The sequence below is a fragment of the Camellia sinensis genome, chromosome 12 (assembly GCF_055761805.1).
Source record: "Camellia sinensis isolate YWXY chromosome 12, ASM5576180v1, whole genome shotgun sequence".
Lineage (NCBI taxonomy): Eukaryota > Viridiplantae > Streptophyta > Magnoliopsida > Ericales > Theaceae > Camellia > Camellia sinensis.
Window position 1 is genome coordinate 133,336,665 of NC_138972.1, and position 14,936 is coordinate 133,351,600.

A 14,936-nucleotide genomic window follows, 5' to 3' on the forward strand; every position below is an offset into this window, starting at 1 on the left:
ACCCTAGAGAGGTATTACTTGAATGCTAATGCGAGTTGTTAGAATATCTCTAACAACTCTTTTATCATTAATTTATCAATTTTTAGATGTTTTAGGGAGTAAAATTCCAAAACTCATCTCGAACAATCTGCCTAATATATGTATGTATCCTCTAAAAATATGAAATTTATTTATTTCTTTTCTATCCTCTTCATGCTGTCTATACAATTGGCACATTAATTTATTTATAAATGATGGCTTTTTTTTTCTTTTTCTTTTTTTAAAGTTGGTTGATTTCTTTTTTTAGTTGATTTGAGAATTATGAGAAAAAAAAATAAAATAATTATATTTTGTTGTTTAGTGAGCTAATTTAGCCCCAACCAACTTCTCAAACAACCCTTAAGCATTATGCCAATTAAATTTTTTAGAGTCATGTAATTATATCTTGGAAAGTGATTTTACAGACATAATTTGTATACATAAAGTGCATCCAAAATAATACGGTAATGACATTCTTATAATTATAAGGCATAATAATGTATTGTAGGTTTCGTCGAGTAGTATCTGTAATTCCATAACGAGATCACATTTATTTTTTAAAAAATAAGTAATTAGTATAATTTTAATAATTTTTTTAAAAATAAATTATAACTTGATCATGAAATTCCGTATGTCTTATTAATTTATTTATTTTTATAAATAATATACTTAATGAATAATATAACATAACCAGTAACCAACTGCTAACACCTGCCGGTGATAGTGATAGTGGTGAGTGATGATTGGTGGTGGTGAATCTTGATAGATCTTTCATATCTCCTAACCTCCTCTTTTATTTTTGTTTTAAGGGTTTTTAGGCTCAATTTGAAAACTTTGCTAAAAGTTAAAAGTTAGTTTTGATCTATTTTGAATCATATCACCACTTTATTTTTATTTTATTTTATTTTATTTTAAAATTTTAAAAAATCAAAAAAATTAATCATGGTAGGCACTTTAGCAATGGTAGGATCATGGTAGGCACTTCGGCAGCAGCAGTTGTAGTAGTAGTTAAGGATTCTTTCTTCGTTGTAAGCCCTACTAGTAGTAGTAGTAGTAAGTAGCCCCCTTTCGATTGGGACTGAGTGGCTCTGCTAACGAAACCTAAAAAGTCAACAATCTATGGCGCCTCGTAACTGCCCTTCTTTTTGTCTTGGCTGCAAGGAATTGCAACCAATTGGACAACATTTGTACTTTTTGGCTTCCCCAATTTCAACCCTCTTCATCAATTACGAGACTTCAGTTTTTTTTCTAAGACAAAGCATTTGACTTGTGAAGAATTTTTTATTATTATTCTTTTTAAGGTGTAGTTGTTTAGAAGTTTGAAAGTGTAAGAATTGATACACATAAATAAAATTCATAGAAACAAAATCATGCTAATAAGTCTTTTGCTAGCATAAAGAGAATGCTGCAAGTACAGTCCATTTTAATCTCAACAATCATGATATAGTCACATTTGATTCGTGGATGTAATTATGTCGGATAATTTAACTAAGGCTTATTTTAAAAAGTAGGTTAAAAGTTACTTTCAAACTTTTAATCTATTTTGAATTAGGTCATCTCTCACATTTTTTACACATTTTAAAAAAAAAATCAAAAAATCAACTTTTAACCATCTTTCGAAAACATCGTAAGGATAGATAATTTTTGAATAATATATCTACAAACATCATTGTAATTATTTTAAAACAATAAATAGTGTATCCCAATAGGAAGGGGGGGAAAAAATTAATCTCATAAATATAGGATGAGAGGACTTTGAAATAAGTTGTGATGAATCAAATGTGGGTTATGAGTATTGGCCAACTCAGGAATCACAAATGGTTCTTTACTAAAAGAATTAAACAGTTTTGTTAAGGAGTGTTTTAAGATATTTTTTTGACAGTTAGCTATTAATTTATTAGTTAAAAATAAGTTTATAAATAAATTAAAAAAAAAAACACACACACACACACAAATGCTAATAGTTAGCTTGTTTGGCATTTTTTTTAAAGATAATTTTTTTAAGTGGCTAAAATAAACATTTTGAGGAGAAATAGATTTTTCAAATTAGTTAAACTTTTTTTTAACAAAATGAGTTTTCTTAAGGAGAGGTTTAATATGTTTTTTTTTATTAGCTAAGGTCCTTTGAAAAACTTCTCTATGATCATATCAAATAAATTTTAAAATTTCTCTGTGTTCAGGAAAAAATTTCTCCATATTGAATTTTTTCTGTGAAAATATTGAAGGATCCTAACTATTATGAAAATATTATATATCATTTATTATATAAAATCTTAATATTATGAATCTTAAAAAAAAAATCTCCTAAATTTTTTGACATTTAGTGTTTCTTATTGACTATATTTTATTAGTAAATATTTTTTATGACAGTAGTTAACAAAATCTAAAAAATAATTAATTTATTTTAGAGATAATTACAAAAAAAGCTTAGAAATTTGAGTCTTCTAAAAAAATAAATTTTGAGTTTTTTATTTTATCAATTTAAATTCTAATCTTTTGATTTGTTTTTAATCTAAATAATTCACCTATTTTCATTAACTAAAAATCAATGGAAAAAGCGTATTTTTAGTTATAATTATTAAACTAATGTAGATATATATAAAATATCTAAAATTCCCTTTTCATTTAATGATTAAAATATTTATTTTTCATCAATTTTATCTAACAAAATTGACAAATAATTTAAATTTAAATAAATAAAAAATTTAAATTTAAATTAATAAAATTAAAAATTATTTTATTACAATAATCAAACCTTAATTTATTTTTTTTATATATATAAATTTTCTTTTATTTTATAATAATGCTTTTTGGTGGTAAAAGAGGAGTCGTTGGTGGTGCACAATGAGATAATATTTGAAAAGGTCAGTGTGAGTGACTGAATGTGAATGTGAGGTCCACATCAGACATGCATATATATCATATATGCAGCGACTCACAGCAGCAGCTAGAAAAGAAAAGCATCTGAATGGACCCCACCACACAAACAAAAGAAGACCCTTCCTTCCTATTGGCTAACTTGAGTGGCACCTATATATACATCTATTATATCTATATATGAAAAAACTTGATGCCGATATGCTGCGTTGCGCCACCACCAGTGGGCCCCACCTCTTTCCACCAATTGGCTGAATGGATAATGCAATTTGTGGGACCCTCAACCGACCATTACTATGCAATAGTTTTTTTTTAGTTAATTTTTATTTTTTATTTTTTAACTATTTTAATTTAAGATTAGAAGTTTATTTGGTTTCATTTTTTTTTATTTATTTAACTTTTGTGAAAGAAAAAATAAAATAATTATGATTTAGATGTGATATTTTGTTTTATTAACGTATTTAACCTATTTTATCTTTTATACTTTTTTAGTCAAAAAGTTGGAGCCAAATAAACACTAATGGATTGTTTAGCATGTTCTAAATAAGTACACTTTTTGACTTGTTATGAAATTGGTTGGGTTTGAAGTGATGTGGTAGAAAGGTAATATGATTTAAATATGATAATGTAACTTAAATAGGATAGTGACTTTTTGACTTTTTTAGGTTATGACAAATAATGCCTCATTTTGGCCAAAAAAAGTCACATTTTTTTTATTTTTAGTGAATTTTTTTTTTCAAAATTATATCAATTTTTTTACTTTTTGGCCCGTATTGTCAAGATGAATCTAAAAAATATTAAGTTTTTGAAAAAATTTAAAAAAAAATCATTAAAAAACGAAAATAAGCAGAAAAAAATTGTTTATTTTGAATTATTTTTGTTTTTTTGATTTTTTTTTGAATTTTTTTTAAAAATTATAATTTGCAATTGGTTTTGTCATGAATCTAAAAATCCAAAGTTTTTTAATTAGTTTTATTCACAAATGAGATAGTTGTTTTTCGGTAGATTTCGAAAAATTTGTATATGAAATTTTGATTGATTCCAAAATAGCTTATCGTCATGGATTCGACATTAGCGTTATGGATCCAACATTGGACAAAACAATTCTAAGATGAAAACGATGGTGGAAGAGGCAGATTGGGATCTATTCAATTCGGGTGTGGATTCATTAGGTAATTGAGAGTGCACTTGTGTTATTTGTTTTTGTCTTCTTAGTGGATTATTTTGTGGCTTTGGACCGTGATTTTTTTTTTTATCAAAATTGGATACGCTTCAATTGTGATTTTTTCACGTTAAATCGTTATGTGTAATTGTCTTTGATTGAGATTATTATTTATTGTTTAAAAATTGAAACATAACCACAAATTAATATCTCAAGAATTTTTAAATTTTAGGAAAATGGTTAAAAGTTATATTTCAGTTTTTAACTCATTTTGAGTCATATCATCTCTCATATTTTTTTACACATGTTTTCATAATAAATTAAAAAAAAATTAAAATAACTTTTAATCATCTTTTCAAAACAACCTAATATGTAAAATAAGATGTTAATTGGAAGGAGTGAGGGACAGAGTGAAGAGAGAGAACGGGGCTCCTAATACAACTAGAGAGAAAGAGGAAATGGGAGATTGAACAAAGTGAAAGAGTTATGGGCGAGAGGATGAACATTAAGGCCTCGTTTGGTAAATGACTTTTTTACTCAAAACGTTAAAAAAATTACTAAAAAAGTCAAAAAACCAACAACTCATACAAAAAAGTCAAAAATTCTCTTTTCTCTCTACTTTTTGCACACCTTTTCGTAGAAAGTCAAAAAATCATCTCAAACATACTAGTTTTTTTTAACTCATATTTTAGCTAAATAGCCAAAAAGTTACTAAATTAACATGTTCCCAAACGAGGCCTAATCTTTTTTCATTACTTTTATTTTTACAAAATATATTAAAGTGGATTTTTTTAACACACATTTTAATATTTCTATTTTAGCCCGCCATACACTGACTTAACGCACTTTTATTATTATTTTTTTTATTATATAACACACATTAACAGATACTATTTTAACAATTGTATTGAAAATTTTCTAAGGTTTCATCATAAAGTTGCCAAAAAAATATTATAAAAAATTTGAAGATTTGAAGTGACAAATTGGTGGACAAAAATAAAAGAGTAAATTAGCATCTTTGACGACTACCAACTTCACTAAATGTGAGGCTTTGGTGTAGAGAATAAAACATGAGCTAGACTTAAGGCATAAGAATTCAGGGCATGTGGATTCCAAAAAACACAAATTGATGTCGAGAAATTCTTGATAACAAAAAAATATGACTATGATTTTCAAGGAGATCAATGCTTTATTGTCAATAGCAATTGTCAGATAACAACTGTGCCTCAAAAATATAAATAATTGCCTAATAAGTCTTATGTATATCATGGTGGGTGTTTGAAAAATTACTATTTTAATAGGTTAAAATTTTTGTGTTCGAAAAAGTGATTAAATTTTTTTATAATTAAATGTGATATTTATAAAAAAAAATTATTATGAATTTGATGTGATATTTTATCTTATTAACTATTTTAGTCTATTTTTTTTTTTTTTTTTTTATGTGTGCCTATCAACTTCTTTCTTCTTTTTTTATCTTTTGTTAAATTTTCTAATATTTAGATAAAACGTTTATTTCTCTCCTCTTAATAATAAGTTAGCATAAGGGAACGGGCTTGGTTCATTTTTTAATTTATAAAATAAGACACAAATATAAAAAATATATATAAACACATCATTAATTTTACATTTTTATTTTTTAATGAGTATTATTTGTGCTCTTAAATTTAAAAAACACTTGCGGATATGGAGTAATTTCTTGGAAAACACAGAGAATTTCATTTCTTCATCCCAAAGTCACTGCCCATAATTAGTCAATTGGAAGAAAACAGTAGGGGAACCGGTTAGCCGGTAACTCTCATCTTTCTCTCCCTTCGTATACACAACAAGAGACTTGACAAATCAAGTGCTCCTTCTACAACTCAACCCCCCACCACAAAACTCGCCGGTTCTTATCACCGGGAAACACCAAAAAAACAAAAAGCAAAATCTATTACACGTCAGCTCAGGTGACAGTCGATTCCGGTAACCGGTAAATTTTATAGACTCTCTCTCTTAGAAGAACAGTCTCAGAAGCTTTCCTTCGTTTCGTCCTCCCTGTAAAGTTTGATTATAGGCTGAACCACCGCTCTCCAACGTCGTCGTTTCCGATTCCTCCGACTTCGACGACGACGGCGTCTCCGCCCTCCGCTTCTCCGGGCGGCGATTCACTCTCCCGCCGGCGGTCTTCAAGCTCTGCTCCAGGCAGAGATCGAGATCGGCGATCGGTTGTGATCTCGCCGTTAATTCATTGAAATCCTTGACCTTACTAGCCGAATGCAGATCTAGGGATCCGAAGAAATCCATGCTTTTAGTATTATTATTCGAGGCGTCGTCAAATTCGTCCGCCGGAGTTTCGCCGGAAAACTCAGGAATCGGCCTTAAAACGCCGCCTCGGAGCACCGTCTCCACCGCAGCCTGACAAATGTGCCAGTTTCCCGTCCATAGAAGCCCCACCGCTCCGTTGATCGGATTCACAGTCCGTCCACAGGCTTCAAACAACAGAGACTGAAACAGAGCTGTGCACACAAATCGAACCTAATCATCAGCACCAACACAGTACACAAATACATATATATGTATATATATATATATATAGAGAGAGAGAGAGAGAGAGAGAGAGGAAATTACGAGGACGTTGGGAGTCGGGAACGGCGGAGAGGAAGGACATGAGGCCGGCGCGGCCGAAGAACTTGGCGACGAAGACGGTAGCGTAAGCCTGAGCCTGAGGGGTCTCAATGCCCTGAAGAGATTGTCTGAGTATGCAATTCTCATTGCAACCTTTTCGAAGAACTCGACATCCACTGCAACTCATCCTCAACGATTTTTCTGAGTCAAAATCTCCAGCGCTCTTCAGGTAAGAATTCTGATAAAAAGCTGATTGAATTTTGTTTATTAGAGCTTGAAACAATCAACAATGGAGGAGGAGGAGGAGGAGGAGGAGGAGGTTTTGCGGGAGAGCAGTGGAGAGGGAGGGAGATATATAGAGGAGGAGGGTGGGGTTTGCATGTGGAGTGGTAGTAGGGGAATTATTGGGGGATGGGATGTGGTGTGGTGTGGTAGAGTTTAACTCAACTATGGTTAGTTGGGGAACTAGGGTTAATGGGGGTGGGATTGGGATATTGGAGTTGGTGGGACATATGTGTGTGGGTGGGGGTTTGCTTTTGGGGGTTCCAAAGTGTTTGGCAAGAGGGCGGCTCCGTGTCTCCGCGAACGGGCGGTTCCTCCACCGTTGGATTCTTTGGGCTTCTCTCCCCCCTCCCTTCTTCTTTTGCACCTCCACTCGCATTTGACTGCTTTTTCACGCGCGTGACGCCCACTTCGACCCACCAGCCTAGGCTAAGCCAAGCCGAGTTGAACTCATCCTGATTTTTATTTTCGGAGAATTATGAGTAATGTTAAAGATATTAATTTTTTTATTAAATAAATAACTAAATATCTTATAGGGATGTAGGATCAATAAAAGTGTGGGTTTACAGTGAGACATTAGATTATTTATTTAATAAAAAATTTGAGATTTTTTTTCAAGAAATATTGATCAGTGGGTCAAAAGAAAAAAAAATCTATATATTATACAACGACAAAAAAAAAAATTCTAACTCATAAGATCTCTAACAGCTCAAAGTTCTCAATCCAAATTTCATATATTTTTTTATTTTTAAAAATTAAAAAACTCTTCTATTAACTAGTTTTTATTCAAGCAAAATAATAATAATAATAATAATAATAATAATAATAATATAATTAATATCTAATTTATTAATTTCGAATAGAAAGTAGGTCAAATCTAAAAAAAACATAAAAAGTATATTAATTCATTTCAAAATTCAAATTTGGGGGTCACTAAATATGAAAAATAATCTATTAATTTAAATTTAAAATTAGAATGATATATCTCATGATTTATAAGTTTTAAATATAAATTTAAAATTATTATAATTAGCTCATAACTTTTGTATTAAGGAGCAATAAAAGTGACGTTGAGATTATTTATATATTTTACAAAAGAATGCCTTTAAGAAAAAATATTATGAGAGTTTTAAAATCTCATACACAGAAATATTATGAGAGTTTCAAAATTTCATACAAAATCTATATATTATTATAATTACAAAACGTTGTAATCTTATTAAAGTTAAAAGTTGCAATTCTTTTTATTTTTTTATTTTATTTAATTTTTGTTAATGTGTTTCACAATATGATTGGTTTATAAATTAATTTTATATTTTTAAAATAAATTTTAAATTTAGATTCTCCCTTAAATTATGTTACCAGAATAAGATTAATAATCATTTTTTAATTTATGTATCTGTTATTAAATTATAAAATAAAATTTTAAATTTAAATTATATTACTACAATTAGAATGAGATTAATATTCAATGTGTCATAATATTATTGGTCTAAACATAATATGTTATTAAATACACATATTCAAATTATTAATCACTATTAAAAGTTTATATATATATATATATATATATATATTTGTCATTTTTGGTTTTAAATTTTATAAACTTTTTTTTTATATCCATCTAAAATATAAGGTTTTAAACAATAAATTCTTTAATACAAATAATTTTTTTTTTTTAACAAAAGACAAAAACATTAAGAAAATGAATAACTTTTTTAACGATTGTCATTGTCAATTAAACAAATTAAGAAGTGACTTTTGTTAAAATCAAATAGAAATAAATATTTTTTTTTTTTTTTATTAAAAGTGATAGTTGGTGAATCTTATTTTTTTATATAATAAAAAAAATGAAAGTTACACGTGATAATTTGTTATTCTAGTAATACTACAAATTCATACTTTCACCTACAATAATGTGACAAGAGAGTTGGGTCTCATGACATTGAGTGACACATATGATATCACATCATTATGGATACAATTATGATTTTTTTTGTGGATCTCAAATATATATATATTTTTTTATTATTTATCTAAACTTTTTTAGTACTTATGAAATATGGTGGATCCTGTGAATTTTTTTTTTTTTTAAATCCCAATTGTCAATTAAACAAACTAAAATTAAAAAATGAAAATTTTTTGGCTCCAATTGCTAAAAAGTGACTTTTGTTAAAACAAATAGAAATAAATGTTATTTTTCTAATAAAATAACATTTTTCAAAAACACTTTCAGAAAATTCTACTTCTTTATTTTTCGTGTTTTTTTATTTTTACTGAATTTTTTTAATATTTTGAGCAATTTTTTTAATTTTTAAACATACCTAACATACAAATACCTAAAAAGTAAAAAAAAAAAAAAAACGAGAATTCAATACGTTTTTTATTTTTATGTATTTATTAATTTTTAAAAATATTTTTTCACAAATTTTTTACTTTTTAGATACGTCTAAGTAAGGTGCATCTAAAAAGTTAAAAAAAATGTTTAAAATTTTAAAAATATTTACTAAAAACAAAAAAATACGAAAATCAAAAAATTCAGTTTTCAAAAAATTTCATTCAAAAAACTCAAACCAAACACACTGTAATTTGTGAAATATCTTTTTTTATTTAAAAAAAATGAGGGTTATATGTGATAATTTATTAGTCATCTAGAATTATTTTCAGATTAAATGAGAAAACCATTCTAAATTTTTTTCTTACCTTTTATTTTTTCCAAATATTTTTATTTTGTAATAAATTTAATTTTATTATATTTAAATATTTTATTGTAATTTTTAAATTAAAAATAATTTTTGACAAATCATATTTAAATTATTTTAAGCCATTATAAAATGTATTTTTTTTAATATCAACTTATTTGATGATCCCTTTCTAAAAGGTATATTTTCTTTTATTCATTAATATTAAAATTTTAATTAATCTTATTTATTATTAAAAAAATAAATTAGAAAACAATTTTATATATTTATATATATAATTTTATTTCGATTGCTCAGGTTATTTGGTGTCTCTATCCAAGTTCATTCAAATTTATTCAAATTTTTGAATTTTACATAGGTTCTCACCAAATTAAACATTATGTTGCTCAATTTTTAAAAATTTGTAAGCTTGACTCGAGTTGCTTGGATTCAACTCGCCCAAATTTATAATTTTAGCAAGGGGTTGAAAGTTACATTATTAAAATTGTGACAAATTAAAAATTAATATATAAATTGTGATAAAATTGTAAAATTTAAATTGTAAGCTTCAATATTTTTTTATTTTCATAATTTACATACAAAAATCTAACTATTTATATTATTTTATATAATCATATTTTATTTAATATTTTTCACATCCCGTGCACAGCAAAGATTTTCACTAGTAATAGAAATATGGAGAGGTGCATGTGAGACTTACACCTTCACAAATTTTCACTTGCACCTTATCATAGAATCACTTTCACCCTATGTGTTTATAATTTTTTTTCTACTTTCCACTGGACAGTAATTATCTCTTTTATTTACATATCTTACAAGATGCATAAATAAAATCTACCTCTTTAAATCATCTTCAATCTGGCCGTAATTAATTTTTCTATCAAATATAAATTTGATAAAAAGAAATAGTTAAAAATATGCTTAGGTCATTTTATAATATTTGTATCAAATCAAAGAAAGACAATTTTTTGGCAAAATTAAGGACAACCAAAATTTTCACCAAACTCCCAATAATCACATATTACTCAAATTTGATGAAATTTAAAAAGAGTAAGAATTGGAGATGATTTTTTTATATAAAAAGTTGTTAAAACAAAATTTTAGAATAAGTTTGAAATTTTTCAAAAAAAAAAAAAAAAAACAAAACAAAACAAAACAAAAAGGATGAAAAAAGCATTGATTGGATAATACAATATCAAATTAGTTTTCAACCAAAATTTCTCCACAATTTAATGAAAAGTAAAATAAGGAGTGAAATACTCTTAATAATCCAAAATAACTGGGTCCACTACTTTAAAAATATGCTTTTTAAATGAGGAATCTATTACTTTAAAGCAATTACCAATATATATTTTGTTCATACACTTACCAAATGCGTAAATAAAACTATTTTCCTTGTTAGCAGGACTCATGAATTAAAACAAATCATAATATATATATATATATATATATGATTAGCTTTACAGCATAGCTTTTGTTACTTGACCTGTGCCCCAATGATCCTGCTCTAGCCATCCACATCCACATCCACATTGTAGAGAGCAATAATCCAAAAGCTGATGAAAAACTTGAACTGGTTTCCATGTTTTAGGCTAAGTTTGGGTACTCCCAAAAAAGCCAAAAAGTTAAAAAGTTACTCAAAAAGTTAAAAAGTTAACACTATTCACCAAAAGTCAACAATTACGGCTGCACAACTCCCAATTCAAATTTTTCCCTACAAATCAATTTTTATAATTTTTTATTACACATTTTTCAATAAAAAGTCAAAAAGTTAACCCAAACATCCATATTTTCAACCTCAATTTTTTAGTCCAAAAAGACAAAAAGTGCACTTATTTAGTCTTCCCAAACTTGACCTTACTATCTTTCTTAATACTATTTGTTTTTGTCCTTTCTCATTTTGTGACAACATCATGGGTGGAGATTCCTTTGCCTCTTATGTGCTCTATGATGGGAAAAAATGAGTCATTCTTCACTACATTTTAGAAAAAGACCTCTCCCACTTTATTTCCTTTTATCATTACTTATTTATTTGTTAGTGCGGACAAAGGCTCTTCTACTTGTGGCAAATTATTAAATAATTACGTGATATTATTTATATGATGAGCAATGGTAGAGGGCCCAAATTTTGTGGCTCAAATGTGGCTCAAATGGCCAAAACGACGTCGTTTTGAGTACAAAACAACATCAAAATGGCCAAAACGACGTCGTTTTGACCATTTGAGCCATATTTGAGCCACAGAATTAGGACCCCCAAACATTTTTCTTATATGATATTCTTAATAGATAAAAAGTTGCTTAATAGTCTTGTCTCAAATCAAACAGCCTAAAGATTGACTATCGACCTTTGGGCCCAATGATGACCTTTGCTCTTAAAGTAGTGTTCAACCTAAGCTTAAAGGAATCATTGCCTCTCGCTTAGTTGTTGTGTAACACAATTTTTTGATGTGAGGTTACAAATTCAAATCTTATATAAAAGAGTTTGATATCTTATTTCTCCTTAAGACTGTAATATTATATAATTGTTGGGTTGGGCTAGGCATGGTTTCTTTCAGTTAGTTGTAGGATTTGTAGATATACAATTGTACAACTTGATATAATTATTTTCATAATTATAATTAATCTCCTCTTGATTGGGGGGGGAACCCTAAAGGCTCTATAATTTTAAATTCTCAATTAAATACCTCAAATCAAATCCTCGTAAGAAAAAAAAAATTGATTCACATACATTGCATGAAAATTTAGAAGTGCTGATATCCATTTCTTACCTCTTAGTGAGAATGTTAATAAAATAAAAGATTCTTACATTTAATTATTTTTCTTTGTAAGTTTCCAAACAGATTAGTTGAATTGTCTGATTAGGACCTCAAATATCTTAGTTTAAAATTGTAGGTTTTATAATTGGGAAAAAAGCGCGTAACCATCGAGGTGAGAATGAAGGTGAAGAAGGAGATGACAAAGATCCATTGAAGTTTACAGTCTTTACTAGGGTACGTGGCGTGTTAATCCAAATTATTGGGTCCTGATCCAATGTTTGGACCACTAATGAATCCATGCAGAAAGGTTAAGTGTAAATTCCAATGCTTAATTAAACAAAGTGAATAGTGAATGGAACTCCAAATCCATTTACATCTTTGTATATAATTTAAACTTAGAACCATCTGATTTCATGCAATGCAACTAATATGCAATTGAGTGTAATCGCATATCAAAAATTACAAATACAAAAAAAATATTTAGATATATCCAAAAAATAAAATATATAATATAAATTTAAATTTGATATGATTTCGGTCACACTTAGGATGAATTAGTTTTACATATTTTAAATTTTAGACATTTTTTTTTTTTTTTTTTGTATATACTTTTCTCGGTATGTCGCATCACTGCATATAAAAATTAGATTGATGTGTGAAGAATAAATAAAAAAATAGAATGGTCACCTTGCTTTGAGTTGGTCATGCACAGTGCCAAAGCTAGCTAGACTAGGACAGGGACATCTTGGTTTCTTGGCTCACATGAGTCTTTAGTGTCTTTTCCATGGAATAGAGGGACAAATGATGTTTTACGCTCACCGGAGAGCCATAAGAATTCATATATTTTTTTTAATAAATTAAAAATACATGAGATTTATTTAAATTATAAATTATTTTTTATAATTTTAAAAATTATATTATATTGTTAAGATTTTTAATTTCATAACAAATAGATTTTTTTATTAATAAATTATCAAATTAATTAATATTTTTTAATAATATTAAAATTTTATTTCAATTAATAATTTAGATAATTTTATTATTGTATATGTGAACAGTTATAAATTTTACTTTTTCAATTAATTCTATTAAATGAAAAATTCTGACATAGAGATATTTGTAATTTTTCAAATCACAAAAAATAATTCATATTTTAAACAAATCTCAAAAAATGTATTTATAATTTATCTTTTTTTTAATATGTGCTAGTAAAGTGAGATCAACTTTCATGTATGTCTGGTTGAATTTTTATTTGGGCAAATTTTATTTTATCTTATTGTGATTCGGTTTATGCGTATGTAACTGTTTATTATTTGAAAATAAATATATAATTCTCTTGTAGTTTGTATTTTGAAGTGTACCATTAACCTGTTAACAACTTAAGCAAAAAAAATTTAAATACATATTTTTTTGTCATCTCATTGTATAAACCCATATATTTTTTTGTTATTTTTTTAGAGGCAAAATTCACTTTAACCCATCATGTTTTATTTCATGTCTAATTTATCCCATAAAATTTAAAAACGAATACATAATCCCTTTTCGTTTACTACGTTTTTTGAAGGACTAAAAAATGTACTTGCATTAAATAGAGAGAATATATAATTTTAACACTTCCAAACAAGTCTTCTTTTTCAGTATCTAAATAAAATTGAGATGAAACAGAAAGTATCCCTCAAAATTCATGTAATCCAAACATAAGACCTATGATTCCTATAGATAATCGCTCCATTTAGAATATTCAAATCCCCAAATTGTGTTTAGGATAGTCCAATGCCAATGTCACACACACTGCCAAACATTATCTTTGATATGAACACAGTGCATATGCAATATGCTACAAAACTTCCAGTTTTAACAAAACCTAACAAGTGAAAATTACACAAGTTTGTTTTTAATGTGTTAAATTGCATTGTAATCTTTGGTTAGTTAATTAATAAACAAAAAACTTAACTAACTGTCTATCTAGTGAATCTCGTTCCTCCAATCGTTGTATATTGAATATTATTACTTCTACTTAATTAAATACTAATTAATAATAATATACACCTAGTAGTCATTGGATACGCGGAGACAGGCCTCGTTTGGGAATAGGCTAATTTAGTAACTTTTTGGCTATTTGGCTAAAATATGAGTTAAAAAAAACTAGTATGTTTGGGATGATTTTTTGACTTTTTACGAAAAGATGTGCAAAAAGTAGAGAGAAAAGAGAATCTTTAACTTTTTGGTATGGGTTGTTGGCTTTTTGGCTAAAAAGGAGGGTTCCCAAACGAGGTCCCAGAAGTATACATAACGTGCGTGACTATTAATTCTAAGCGATTTGTTTATTGAATAATTTGTGTAAATAGGTTTGTTTCAAAGCAAATTGAGGCCTTAATTAATTAATTAAGTAGGGTTGTCAAATTATCAATGCCATGGCTATCCTTCTACTATTGATTCTCTCTCCAAGTTGCAATATAAAATATAATTTTATTAATGCAGTTATTTTCAGACCTGTCATAAACTAACATGATTACGAGGTTAACTATTTAATTA

At 27.5% G+C, this 14,936-nt stretch overlaps 1 protein-coding gene across 1 annotated transcript; it reads right to left on the reverse strand.

The window, feature by feature from the left end:
• Positions 1 to 5,749: 5,749 nt before the first annotated feature.
• LOC114320773 (LOB domain-containing protein 37) lies at positions 5,750 to 7,260 on the reverse strand. Its single transcript, XM_028267843.2, has 2 exons — positions 6,665 to 7,260; positions 5,750 to 6,552 (listed from the first exon to the last, which is right to left on the reverse strand). The coding sequence occupies exons 1-2, from the start codon at positions 6,846 to 6,848 to the stop codon at positions 6,050 to 6,052; spliced, it is 687 nt and encodes a 228-aa protein (XP_028123644.1). The 5' UTR covers positions 6,849 to 7,260; the 3' UTR covers positions 5,750 to 6,049.
• Between the last annotated feature and the right edge of the window lie 7,676 nt (positions 7,261 to 14,936).